Below are 15172 nucleotides of genomic sequence, written 5' to 3' on the forward strand. Positions count from 1 at the left end.
TCTTTTATTCAATTTACCATTCTGTGTTTTTTTTTTGTTTTTTATTAACCTACAGTGCAATTCTCGAGTCATCACTCTTCTTCTCCCTCTTCATATTCGCAGAAGCATAAGGCAACCCTCCCTCCCCATTACAATTGATCTCTACACGACCATCTTCATCTCTCCTCAACCTCACAGCCATGGGATAGAACGGCACAAGATCAATCGTCAGATTGTCTCTGCCTTCTTGGCGATTTCAGATGAGAATCTATGAAAGATAGATTGGTTTCAGAGAAGGGAACGCACCTATAACGGAGACGAAGGAGAAGAACTGGATCACGGTGATGATCAAATCGATCTGTTTGAAGAATGATGAAGATGAAATGTTGAATAAAAAATTAATTAAATAGAGAGATTGAAGAAAAAACACACAAAAAAATGGGAGAGAGAAGAAGGGGTGGGTGCTTTCATTTTTTACTATTTTAATGATAAAAATACTAAAATAGAAGAAGAATGGCAGGTTAAATAGATTAGTAGGTTACTAGGTGAAAAGGAAGGGTAATCTGGGTATTTAAAAACATGAAGGTAGAAGGAGATGTAAAAGTTTAAAAGCAGGGTAGTTTCAAAAAATAAGTTAAGACAGGGTAGTTTTAGTAAATATAGGCTAAGTGTAGGATAGTGATAGTAATTGCTCCTTAAAATAAAAGTTTAAAACAATCATTCGTTTCACCACGTGTACCATGCATAGAGGAATAAAAAAGGTTTTTTTAGGAAGGTATTAGTAAACGGGAGATTCTCCCATTAATTCCGTCAAATAGGTGGGGGCATGGGTTTATGTGTCATTTCATATGGGCATTTATGTCAGTCAGACCATATTTAATGTTTGTCGTAAAAAAAGACTTTTGCCCTTTATTTTTGGGTAAAAGAAGGCATTATTATTGATTTTTTTTTTTTTTTTTTTTTTGGTTAGAAAGCAAGGCTATTCATTCATACGCGTCCAATGTCAAACAAGAAGAAACACAACACATAAAGCTGACAGATAACATGATAAACGTAAGGTATGGATATACGGTATCCAACACCAAGGAGTGGAAATTGATCCGGTCTCACATGCTATTGACTGAGTCATCCAGACTAGGGGTTGGGTCACGACCACTTCCCTAGATAACAAGCAGATGTCACTGCTAATTTTAGGCGCATGCATATACGTGCCAAGAAGTTCAACACCACACCGACACACTACCACAGCCTACTTTCAAACCGACTTGCCAGAACGGCAAAAGTCTGCTGGTTCAACGAGTGGAGCTTTGAACGACGGCAAGGAGACCACCAGAAAAACTGTCATAACCTACTTTCGAACAAATCTACAAGGATCTGTTGGATCGGCGAGTGGAGCTGCGTCTGGCGAGGGGAGAGTTGGTGAAGATTGAACATCGGTTGAAGCTTCGGAGCCAACTATAATCGCAGTGCCACCAACACCAGAGAAGGCATCACCTGCAAACACACAAACAAAAAAGAAAAAAGAAATAAGGGAAGGTGTAAGGAAGATTCGAAAGTCGGGGCTGGCTGGAACCTTGCAAACGGGATAATGGAAATGGAAGGAACGAAGTGCTGAGAAGGTGGAAGAGGAGGCGTTGGTAGTGGAGTGGTGGATGTCGTCTGAAGTGAAGAAGTCATGGCGGAGATGCAGGGTAAACACGATGAAGAAACATGGAGAGGGCTTGAGACCTCCGGCAAAACCATCTTTACCAAGATTGTCCGACATCAAGCAAGCCAGATTTGAGGAGATCTGAATCAGATTAGGAAGTGAGAAGAAAAGGAAAGGGACGGGGAGAAAAGGAAACCAGATCTGAAGAAGGCGGGCGGCGCTCACCATTAATTTAATCAATTCCATGCAATGACTAAGGAGAAAGATGCTTAGTAAGTCGATGAAGCATAACTAACACCAATTTCTTTCTGGTGTACTAAGCTAATTAGACGATTTCCTGCTACCGGGATTGGTTACCTACCGTAGAAACCCTCCACTTCAATTGGTCTTTTTTCACGAAAAGCAGACATGAGATAACAAATCCAGTGTTTCGCTAAGATTTGAAAAGAAAGAGAGGGGGAAAAAAAGGGAAACCAGATCTGTAGATCTGAAAATGACGAGTGAAAGAGGAAGGTCGAGCTTCACAGATCTGCCGATTGAGAGGAGAAAGGAAGGAGGAGGAGGAGAAAGGAAAGAGGAGGAAAGGGAGGAAAACACACCACAAGGCCGGAGGCTGTCATGCTACTGCTGCGGAGAGTGTTCAATGCGACAGGGGCGGAGGATAAGCTACATCGTGGAAGAGTGACCATGAAAGGTGCGTCGGCGATGGGGAAGATGAAGCTCAGTGCAGCGCTGGGTAAAGTTCTTTTCTGTTGTATAAGGCTATTCACAGTTTGTGCATCGGCGATGGAGGATTCATTTGCTAGAGGATGTGATCTTCTATCCCTTTATTAATGATTAACATTGGGAACTTATGGTCAGAGGATAATACATTTCTTGTATCCATGGATCGAAATCAAGTCAAGCAGTGCCCTCCTAGCAAGAGAGTTAGCTATGCTATTTATCTCCCTTGGAACAAACTTGAAAATACAAAATTCAAAACAAGAAAACAAATACAGGATATACTTTGGGAAGGATTGGATACTGTGCAGATAAAGCAATCACAACCTTGTTAATATGACTCAATTATTACTCGTTCACAACCTTTAGAGATGGGCTCTAGCATCATGGATCTAATCACCATATCTTCACCGAATTTAGGAGAAACGAATGTTGCTGGAAAAGATATTGCAACTAACGGATGCCCCATAATGATCACGACAAATGAAACCGAGGCCATCTTTATCTATGTCAGGAATCATATTAGCAACACAATTCACTTTGAAGGAATAAGCAGGAGGACTCCAGGTGTGTCCGCTCGTGTTTAATCACTAACTGTAGACATTGAAAATCGTCACCCGCCCGTGAGGAAGTTGAAACCTGGACACGGACAAAACTCAAGCTTCAATCACATTAATAACCTTGAAAAAACCTTGAGAAAAATGACCAAAAAGACCCAAGAAAACCCGAAAAAAAGTGGGAAAAAAAAAAAAACCCCCCACCGTTTTCCTTGAGGGTATCAAGATTTATTGATTGCAGCATTAGTTCATGAATGTTCTTGATTCTTTCCTACACCACAGTAAAATTTTAAGTTGGTAGCCATTGGATAAGATTGGTCTATCTCTCGTAAAACTTGTTTTTAATACAATAATAATTTAGTGTGAAATAAACAAGAAAATAGGAAGAAAAAAAAGGCTGAAAACTACAATAAGTGGTTGAACGTTTTGTAATAACTACAGTGTAATAAATGGTTGAATGAAGTAGATATAAATAACTAAAAATCACATATTTGTTAACTGGTGTAAAAATGGTGTGTGTATTTTATTATACAGACAAGCATAAATACATAAGAATGCCATCTAATATGAAAATATACAAACAAGGAAATTCGATCAATATAATTGTTGGGCATATGGGACAGTTGTGTGTTGTCATTGTTGGTAACAGTGCAGTGGTTGAGGTGTTCAATGAGTCTCTCATGTATTTGAGATCATTTGATAGTACGTGTTTTGGATGCCTATGGGCATCTTATTAATTATACATAATGAAGGCATTTCAATAATTTTGTTCTGTGTGTTTCTAATGTGTACAATGGATTACAATATGTTTTGGTGTGTTGAAAATGTGTCTGATAGTGTCTGGATAGTTCAAGGGCATTTTGATAATTTTACATATGTTTTGGTATGATTGATGATGTGTACAAATGGATGGTATTGTGTACTAATGTGATTGGGATGATCTGGTATGTCTACAGCATGTGGGTGATGTGTTTTAGCATGATGGATATGGTACATGGCATGGTGGACATACACATGCATGTGGATTGATGGTATATGCATGGTGTTCATAGCGATTCTTGGCTATATAGTGTATGTCCATGATGGTTGATGGTATGCATGGGGGCCGTACATGTTGATGGCCATGATGATGCTAATGAAGATGAATATATGGGGTTTATAAATAGATGATGCAAATATGATGGCATGAGTTAGTCCATGAGTTGTGTGGATATATGTTAGAAGATTGATCATGGCATCATGAAGTTGCTTACATGCATGGATGACATGGCAGCAAGATGGACCTAAAGGGCCACAGAGTCGGTGGCATTGGACCAAGAAGGCCCACAGAAGGCAGCAAGGCTGCATGTCATACTAGTACAGACAAGTAGGGTGCCATGCTGCACGCCCAGCCCTGGCCAGCAGCTGGCCACAGCACCAGCCGCAAGCAAGGACCAGCTCTGGGTTGTGCACACATGTATGCCCAGCCGAGCCTTGTTCGTATGAACCTTACACATGGTCGGTAGCGGACTTATATCAAGCACTTGTGTACACTTTTTTATGTGGAGTTGTTGGGTTCCAGAATTGGGATAGCCCTTAGATGGGAATCCAATCTTCTAGCTAGATACCAGATTGATGGCTTAAGGTAAGATACTAGAAGGAAATGGTCCATATTCTCCTACCTAATTCTCTATTCGTCCAGAGCTTCATGTGCTATATATTGTGTCATACAGGATCAAGTCTTTGGTTCTAATTAGTATATGCATAGGTTTTTTTGTTTTGGTCAATCCTATACAAGGCCCATAGGCCAACTACAATCTACAACTAGGGGGGGGGAGGAAAAGTGCCTTTATGGTACAGATGCAAACCTGGAAAGTCGAACTCATGACCTCCAGGGGGGCATGCTCCAACTAGCAATGCCTACCGAGCTAGCGGTTGTTTGCATATATGCATAGTTCAAGACAAGTTTTTACGATTTTCAGAATATTTCATGTTGAGCTGATCCAAGGCTCTAAGATTAAATTTTAATGATTTTTGGAATTTTTCAAAAATAATTTGAAAGTAAGTTATAAGCATGTCATTAACAAAAACTGTCAATGTCTTGTACATTGTATTTACTCTCATTGTAAAAACAAAAGTGTGTTATACTTAAATAATGTAAAAAAAAAAAAAGTAAGGTTACACCTTAAGGGGGTGTCAATAAGAAAGTCCCTATATATATATAGCAAGGCCATGATCACTTTATAGGAAAAAACAAATTCTTTCCCAGCCATCGTCAATGGAAATTCACAATAATAATCAAATATGTGTAATATAATAATACACCGAAACAAATCATTGAACTACAAAAACAAACATTAATTTTAACGTGGAAAATCCTTCTAAAGCAAAAAATAAAATAAAAAATCATAGGATCTCGTGGAGTCCGGATCAGCTACCCACATGGGCAAGAAATTTTACACCCCACATGCCCTCTTTACGTGACATCTGTCCAGTGGCCAACATAATTAAACAGAAGAGATAGAACTATTAGTTCCTTATTTCAAATTTTTTTTGGTTCTTATCTAACTTCTTCCCACTAATTTGCCAAATGTGGCCAATACGTTTCTCCTTGAAACACGACTCCTTTTCCGCACTCAAAAACACACAGGCTAGGAAACCTCTTGTGTCTCGCCGAGTACGGTAGTTGCCCCTTCTCTCTTCCCGTCTCTCTCTCTCTGCAAATCAAAAATTCAAAAAGATAAAGTCGTCGCTGCATATGCTGTATTTGACAGGAAACATCTCGTATTTCACCTCTGAAATTTTCGGATTTGGATCATCATCCAGAGAGAAGAAAAGAATGGGTTCTGAAAAGAAAAGCTTTTCTTTCTTTCTTTCGAACAAAAATGTAAAAATTTGGAGAGATTCTATTCAAGATGGGATATTACAGCGTGAAGAAATCTAACATTTTGTTTATGAGTTTGGAAGATTTTGATCCAGGCTCCTTTGGTTTGCTTCCTAATTTGTCCAGCCTTGAAGAGAATGACTTGGGATTGGAATTTTGGAAGCCATTGCGAGACCTCAAGTTGGAGCAGGAAAAAAGATACAACTTTTTAAAGATGGACATTGTTGGGGCGGTGGTGAAGAAGCAGAGGAAGTGGGAAAATTGAGTATATTTATATAAGGGATACAAACCGGTTGGGTGATTTTACAGTGGAGAAAAAAAAATAATAAATTAGAGGGAGGGAGAGAGATGAACACCACAACCGCAGAACTCCATTCTCATAAATCCCTCATCACGGGTCTCTATTCACTGTCGCAATCCCTTTGGTTTCCTTCCTAATTTGTCCAGCCTTAAAGCAAAATGACTTGGGATTGGGATTTGGGAAGCCATTTCAGGGCCTCAAGTTGGAGCAGAAAAACATAATCTAAAGACAGAACAGGGGTGAGGTGGTGTTGCAAAAGATTGGGGTGGAGCAGGGTCAAAGCAGAAGTAGTGGAAGGGAGAAATTGAGGGTTGATATCAATGGACAAATTTTCTGCATTTAAAAATGCACAAGGGTTGTTCAGTTGTAGCCTAGCAATATAGGAGTTGCAGCGGCAACTTAAACAGAGTCAGACAGCGACATACGAGAGGTTTCCAATGTCGAGTATAAAAGTTGTAGCGGCGACTTTTATCTTCTCCGACATCTGATTCGTGGAGACACGGAGGAGGGAGAGAGAAAATGAGGGGCAGGAAAAAATTAAAAAAGAAAAAAGAAAAAAGGAAAATTTGTTTGAAAAAACGAGCTAACGGAGACGGTTCTCATCTCCGTTTAGTTCCGTTTGCCATTGGACAGATGTCACATAGAGGGGCAGGTGGGGTGTAAAATTTTCTGCCCGTGTGGGGGTTAGCTGATCCGGACTTGATCTCGTGTAAGTAAAAATTTAGATTATGATAAATAATGAGATTACAATACTCTCTAAACAATGTTAGAGACTACTAAAACATCAAGAACAATAAACTTTATTGAAAAACATAAATTACATAATAATTCACCAAACAAGGTGGATTAATAAAAATACAGAGCTCTCACCTTAAAACACGACATGACAAATACAGAAAATGCCCTACTACCTTTCCTTCTTCCCTAATAAGAAAAAATGCATGTGAAAGCAAATAAGTGAGGTGATGTGAATGTTGGCCAAACAACGGTCCAGGGATCAAACCATGGTTCCCTAGGGAGACCAAGATATTTATTCTTAGGGTTTTGCACGCCCTGGGTTAGCCCATGGTGTCCCATGGGTGCCCCATTTTAATTTTTAGGGCTTCCCATGGTCGCCCATGGGAACCCTGGTGCATCCCTGTTAGGGTTTCTCCTTCCCTCATGTATCCCATAAAATTTATTATCACAGTAGGGACGAAGAAACTCATCCTTAGTCCATCACATGGCAAGGGGGATCCATCCCTAACTCGAATGCGCAGCGAAAAAGGTTGATTTGCGTTTCTTTCGCATCCCATAAATATTAATAATCAATAAACTGAAGGAATTAATGAAGAACTGCTAACCTGGTGAGCCTCAAGTGTTGCTCCTCCAATAGACAGTGGTTCTTCCTCCAGCGAGCGCTCCAAGCAAACAAATCTGAACCTCCAATGGTGCTACCAAGGTTCTACACGCCAGTCCCAGATGCCCTCAAACTCCTCAGCACAGATCTAGGGTTTCACAAACCCTAACTCTCAAACACAGGTGAGAGAAGCAAGAAGAAGAAGAGAGATCACAAGAGGGAGAGAGAGAAACCAAAAACGTAGGAGAGAGAGTGTCTGCTCCAAAAACGTGGAGAGCTTCCTCTTCTACGTTTTTTGGTCCCCTATTTATAATAATAGGGTTTAATTAAATCCTAGATAGATTTAATAGAGCCCTAGTGAGAGTCCGACTCTCTCTCTCTCTCTCTCGCGCGTTCTGTTTAAACTCAAAGTGCTACACAGTGAAGAAGCAGAATCTAATAGAGAAAGTATTGATTAGATTCTTTATTTAATTATTAATGGATAATTACAATTAGCACCAAATCCATTAATTAAATAAAGAGCCAATTAAATTAGCAAATTCCAAATAACTCCCTATATGATAACAATTTATCATATACAACCCCCCCACTAATCAACACCATCATTATGGAATCTAGGGCATGTACACATGTACTGCCAAACCCCAATCCATAGTACATGTCCATATAAGAGCATCTGTGCATCCGATCGGGTCCCGCAAAACTCGATAAAACACTTTATTTGAAATAACTATAAATAATGTATTATTTTATGTAAAATAAATTTTACAAAACCATTTTCAAAGCTGCATGGATCCAGTTCGATCCGACCATGCATGACAGTCTCTATCTTGGTGTTCCCCAATCGGGCAGTGGTGACCGTGTTGGATAACTCCTTCACTCACAAAGTGTTCACGCATTCCCAGAACATCGGCTTTGACTCGCTTGAGTCTCAATCATTGATGAACCAAAGAATGCGATCACACTTTGCAGTGACAGGGTTCCCTCAGGTACAGGGTGTCGGTGACACATGTCTATCCCTTCTTACATCTGGCAGTAATACATGAGGGAATCGACAAAGTAGATTCTTCGCCAATGCACACATCAAACATGTGAGCACTCGCATTCGTACCCTGACATCACATGTCTAGGCATACCCAATGCGACGACCATATGATAAGGGTGCCCAGCCCAAACCCTAGTCGTGACTACCATTTTAAGTATAACTTACGGACACATAATGCTCAAAAAGTTTATATCGCATATGAAAATATTAAACTAAAATGTATAAATGTTCAATACAAAGGTGAACTGGGTTGAACCGGACCGAACCGGGTTTGATGGACACACACTTGTCCAACAGTGAACTCTTCTCACCGCCTCACCCATTTGGAACCCCTCATAATGTGAAGAGGTTCCCAACACGTACACCTCTCCTCTCAGTTTATAATGCTATATCTCCCCATCCCAAAGTTCATCAAGAGACTTGTACGGGCCTTCTTCTGAAACAAATTCCAAACCAGGGTACCCTTTCTTTTGAGAAATACCATCGATCTTCTTCAACTCCTCTTTGTTTAGCATCCAATCAAAGACCTCAAGGTTCTCCTTCAACCTTTCCTTCTTGAAGCTCTTCACTATTACACTCACCCCTTGCTCGTACACCCATCTCAAGCAGACCTACATCATCAATTAGCTAGTAAGTAATTTATATTGTTTTAATGAAACAGTTTCAAAACTACATAAAGGAATTCTCTCACCTTTCTTGCTAATTTGCTAATCATAAATTTAATTAGCATTATCAATCACATTGGCAAAGATAAAACCACAATTCATCTTAAGAGAGAGAAAGAGTTGAAATAGTATCTTAATATCTATGAAGAATCAAGTTCAACTTTGAAACCAACAAAGCCAACCCAAGACCTAGAAAACCTGGACTGGAGCATGTATAACACAGACTCCAATCCATGCCATAACATGAAGGGAAAATTACACTACCACCCCCTGAGGTTTGTATAAAATATAGAGTGACCCCCTGTGTTTTTAAATTATACAATCACACCCCCTGAGTTTTGGTTGGTTGTTACAGTTAACCCCATTCCGTTATATCATCCCCATTAGGTGGTACGGTGTTGATAATTCATGACTTAAAATGACTAATATAACCCTATTAGGGGTGTGAGCTTCCCACCCCCTTCCCCTGCCCTATTACTTGAATCAAATTAGGGATCTGGTCCTCTACAACTTCTCAAGATGGTGATCTCCTGAGGCAGTGTTCAACACCATCCCCTGCCTGCTACAGGAATCGAGAAGTGCGATGATCATACTGGCGATATCTACTAAGACCATCACCAAGAACTGTGACGTGGGGATCTACTAAGACCATCATCGAGATCTGTGACGAACGACAACAACCTGCGACTACAAGGCGAGGTAATTTTTTTTTTCATTTATGCATTTTGAAGTTGATATTGGTTCGATTATGCATTTTAGGGTTCTTATTTGTTGCATCCAAGCATCTCGAGGAGGAGTCCCTCACCACTTCTCCCCCCTTCCCATCCTCTCATTACTCCTGTCAGGGTTTAGGGGGTCAGGGTTTAGGGGGTTTAGGATTACAACTCTCTCTCTCTCTCTCTCTCTCTCTCTCTCTCTTTTTTGTTGTTTCCACAGAAATGCTTTCTTCTCACAAAGACCAAAAACCTAAACCCTAAAGCAAGGGAAATATTTAGGTAGTAGAAGTATATTCAGGTAGCAGCAGCACTGTTCTAAGAGGATCAAATCAGTTGGCAGCAACTAACTCTTCAAACCGAAAGCTTGAAATCCATATTCGGGAGATTATTCAATAGCAAGAAAAATACAGGTTTGATGGACCTGAAATTGTAGACGAGCGGACCCTTGGGAGAGGTTACTTATATCCCAAAACATTATTCTGATCAGGTGGAAGGATCAGAAGTAATTGAAGAACCAATGGGTCAAATTTGTGACCCAAAAACAGAGTATCGCAGGTGAGGTAGGAGAAATCTGATTGCTGAGAATCAGACCAGTAGAAGATGCTGAAATACTGGTCAAGTGCACCTTCAGATGCCTTCAATTACCTTTCAAAAAATCATTATCATCAAGTGGCTTGATAGAGAGCACCATCAAATCTTGATAGCTTGAGAAAAAATTGCGGATGTGTAAACCACTACTGATATGGACATGGAAATCAATATTTCCAACTAGATATCTCCATAAGTAGCTGTAGATAAATGAGATTAGGCCCTAGTTTAGCTTCATATCTTTATGCTTCGAGGAGGGAGAGATCGACGCCACCGATGGTGGTGCCACCGTTCTCGAGGGGGAGTTCAGAATCGTCTCTCTTTCGCTTGGAAGTATGGTTGGTGATGGAGTTTCTATAGTCCATCACTTAACATAGACGAAGAGAGCAAAGTTGGAATTTCCCACTGAGTATTAATAGGATATTAGAAGAGGGTAAAGTTGATATTTAAAATGTATTATTTAATATGGAATTTCCCATGGAGTATTAATAGGATATTAGAAGAAGGCAAAGTTGATATTTAAAATGTATTATTTAACAATGCCTATTCACCGTCCACTCAGGTGGTGTGATTATATAATTTAAAAACATAGAGGGTTGTTCTGTATTTTATATAAACCTCAGGGGGTGACAGTGTAATTTTTCCTAACATAAAATAGGGCGTACCAAGTGCACAAGGCTCCCACCACTGCGGGATCTGGGAGGGTCATAAAGTACGCAGCCTTATCCCTACTTTTGCAGAGAGGTTGTTTCCAGAGTCGAACCCGTGACCACTTGGATGTATACAGTGACGGAAGGAAATAAACCTCACCTGAGCAATTGTCTTTCTTCTTGCCTCTGCTATCTCTTTTAGAACCTCACACTCCATAACTCTGTTAGTTCCCCAAAGTGTTCCTTTGGCTCCCAAGGGAGAGTAAGAAGTAACATGTATTCCCTTTTCGGTACAGAACTCCCTCAGCTTCTTCTGCTGCCAAAGTGGGTTCATCTCCACCTTATAAACAAAGAAAGAATACATATATAACCTTATTCTCTCAGCCTCAACAACACCACCTTAAATTTTTTCACAACATACAAATCAGGAAAAGATCCAAATTACAAACTCACTTGATTGATGGCTGGTGGGATATTGGCAACAGCAAGTAATTCTTGGAGCTTCTTGCAAGAGAAGTTGCTGACCCCAATGAATCTAGTGAGGCCAAGCTTCTGACACTGCTCCATTGATTCCCAAACAGACTTGAAATCTATAGGGAGAAGTTCTTCCTTCTTTATGGGCAGTTCAAGAAGTTCCCCAGGTTTCAGACTTACAGGCCAATGGATGAGATATAGATCAAGGTACTCCAATTGAAGGTTCCTACAAGTACAGAAACAGTTAATAAGAAAAGGGTTTGTGATGGATCCGAGAAAAACAAGTAGGATTTGATCAAGTTAGGTTTATACTGACTGGAGAGTCTTTTTGAGAGCTGAAAGGACACGGTCATGGTGGGCATCAGTACACCAAAATTTGGAAGTGATGAAAAGCTCATCTCTGGATTTGATGAACCCCAAGCTTTGGGCTTCTTTGATGGCTTCCCCAAGAGGTTGCTCTGATTGATACAAAGCGGCCGTATCAAAGTGCCTGTATCCAAGTTGTATTGCATCGAGAATGGCCGACTTCATGGTTTCAGAAGCAGAACCGAAGGGATAGACTGCCGTGCCCATTCCAAGGGAGGGGATGCCTTGGCCTGTGGCGCCCATAGATACCACTTCTGGAATGCATACCATCTCTTCTTCTGGTGTGTGCTGCTGCTCTGCCACAAAAACAGAGTTATATAAGGATAATCTTTTTTTTGGATAAATGGAGTCCAGATAATCATATCTCCATGGCCAAGGAGGGAGGATAATTACTTATATTAGCTTTCGTTACAGTCTTTTTTGTTTTTTTCTTCTATTCAAGTAATGCTTGTGATTAAAATGATTATTTTAATCATAAGAATTGTTATGTTCATGCTTTGTTTTTGTATGTTCCTCGGGTTTTGAATAAGGAAGCTCATGCATGAGACCACATGCTGCTTTAATTTGTTGTTAATCCTAATCTTACTCTTAGTTTTAGAAGGAACTTCTTTAATAAAGTCTTCGGTAAAAGAAAACTTTATTAATGATTAACATTGGGAACTTATGGTCAGAGGATAACGCATTTCCTGATTCCATGGATTGAAATCAAGTCAAGCTGTGCCCTCCTAGCGAGGGAGTTAGCTATGTTGTTTATCTCCTTTGTTCCCTTGGAACAAACTTGAAAATACAAAATTCAAAACAAGAAAACAAATACAGGATATATTTTGGGAAGGATCGGATACTATGCAGATAAGTAATCACATCCTTGTTATATGACTCAATTATTACTCGTTCACAACCTTTAGAGATGGGCTTTGGCATCACGGATCTAATCACCATATCTTCATCGACATTAGGAGAAACGAATGTTGCTGGAGAAGATGTCGCAATTAACGGTTGCCCCATAATGATCACGACAAATGAAACCGAGGCCACCTTTATCTATGTCAGGAATCATACTAGCTAGCAACACAATTCACTTTGAAGGAATTAGTAGGAGGAGGACTTCAGGTCTGTCCGCTCGCTTTTATTCATTAACTATAGAGGCTGAAAATCGTCACCCGCCCACAAGGAAGTCGAAACCTGGACACGGACAACACTGGAGCTTCAATCAGTTTAATAACCTTGAAAAAACCTTGAGAAAAATTACCAAAAAGACCCAGAAAACCCAAAAAAAAGTGCAAAAAAACATCCATGAAGTCGGCCACACCACGGGCACGGTCAAGTGACATTTGGGTCAGTTGTGTGTTGTCATTGTTGGTAACAGTGCAGTGGTTGAAGTGTTCAATGAGTCTCTCATGTGTTTGAGATCATTTGACAGTGTTTTGGATGCTCGTGAGCATTTTGATAATTATACATAGTGGAGGCATTTCAGTAATTTTGCTCTGTGTGTTTCTGATGCGTACAGTGGATTACAGTATGTCTTTGATGTGTTGGAAATGCGTCGGATAGTGTTTGGATAGTTCAAGGGCATTTTGATAATTTTACATATGTTTTGGTATGATTGATGATGTGTACAAATAGTTGGTATTGTGTATTGATGTGACTGGGATGATTTGGTATGTCTACGGCATGTGGGTGATGTGTTTTAGCATGATGGATATGGTACATCCGTACATGGCATGGTGGACATGCACATGCATGTGGATTGATGGTATATGCATGGTGTTCATAGCGATTCTTGGCTATATAGTGTATGCCCATGATGGTTGATTGTATGCATGGGGGCCATACATGGTGATGGCCATGATGATGCTAATGAAGATGCATATATGGGGTTAAATAGATGATGCAAGTATGATGGCATCAGTTAGTCAATGAGTTGTGTGGATATATGTTAGAAGATTGGCATCATGAAGTTGCTTACATGCATGGATTACATGGCAGCAAGGTGGACCTAAAGGACCACATAGTCAGTGGCATTGGACCAAGCAGGCCCACAGCTGCACAAGGCAGCCAGGCTGCATGTCATACTAGCACAGACAAGTAGGGTGCCATGCTGCACGCCCAGCCCTGGCCAGCAGCTGGCCATAGCACCAGCCGCAAACAAGGACCAGCTCAGGGTTGTGCACACATGTATGCCCAGCCGAGCCTTGTTAGTATGAAGCTTACACATGGTCGGTAGAGGACTTATATCAAGCACTTGTGTCGTATTGTGATACAATTAGTTGAGTTCTAAAATGTAGTGCCCTCGCTAAGCACAACCCTGTTGGCTGTTGCACACTTTTTTATGTGGAGTTGTTGGGTTCCAGAATGGGGATAGCCCTTAGATGGGAATCCAATCTTCTAACTAGATACAAGATTGATGGCTTAAGATGAGATACTAGAAGGAAATGGTCCATATTCTCCTGCCTAATTCTCTATTCGTCGAGAGCTTCATGTGCTATATATTGTGTCATACAGGATCAAGTCTTTAGGTTCTAATTAGTATATGCATAGTTCAAGATAAGTTTTTATGATTTTCGAAATATTTTATGCATGTTGAGCTGATCCGAGGCTTTAAGATTAAATTTTAATGATTTTTGAAAATTTTCAAAAATAATTTGAAAGTAAGTTATAAACATGTCATTATCAAAAAGTGTCAATGTCTTGTACATTATATTTAATCTCATTGTAAAAACAAAAGTGTGTTATACTTAAATGGTGTTAAAAAAAAATGTAAATCCCTATATATATAGCAAGGCCATGATCACCTTGTTGGAAAAATACAAACTCTTTCCCAGCCACCGCTAATGGAGATTCACAATAATAATCAAATATTTTACTCGCATCCACAATTTTAAATTTACTAATGATTCTGATTGTTGGTGGTTTAGTCCGGTTAAGAATGGTAATTTTAGCACTAAATTAGCTGCCACAACTCTTACCTATGTCTATCCCAACACTAACCCTGTTTATTCAGCTTGGTGGAAGTTTTTTTGGAAACTTAATATTCATCCAAAATTAAAATTTTTTTTTCTAGCGTGTACTCAATGCAGGAATTCCAGTTAAGGCTTCTGTTTCCAAATGGCTCCAGATTGATCCCATCTGTGCTTTCTGTGGGAATGGTGTCAATTCCTATTGGCACCTTTTTCTGTCTTGCGATTGGGTTAAACTCATTTGGGTGGTCTGTCCATTGGGCCTAAGAACTGAACATCTGGTCAATGCCTCTCTCACAGATCT

General features: G+C 40.0%; 1 protein-coding gene across 1 annotated transcript; it reads right to left on the reverse strand.

Moving 5' to 3' along the window:
* Nucleotides 1-8825: 8825 nt before the first annotated feature.
* Nucleotides 8826-12198, reverse strand: LOC122663751 (non-functional NADPH-dependent codeinone reductase 2-like). Its single transcript, XM_043859393.1, has 4 exons — nt 11862-12198; nt 11525-11771; nt 11232-11411; nt 8826-9063 (listed from the first exon to the last, which is right to left on the reverse strand). The coding sequence occupies exons 1-4, from the start codon at nt 12179-12181 to the stop codon at nt 8839-8841; spliced, it is 972 nt and encodes a 323-aa protein (XP_043715328.1). The 5' UTR covers nt 12182-12198; the 3' UTR covers nt 8826-8838.
* Nucleotides 12199-15172: the final 2974 nt, after the last annotated feature.

Source organism: Telopea speciosissima, chromosome 6 (genome assembly GCF_018873765.1).
Source record: "Telopea speciosissima isolate NSW1024214 ecotype Mountain lineage chromosome 6, Tspe_v1, whole genome shotgun sequence".
Lineage (NCBI taxonomy): Eukaryota > Viridiplantae > Streptophyta > Magnoliopsida > Proteales > Proteaceae > Telopea > Telopea speciosissima.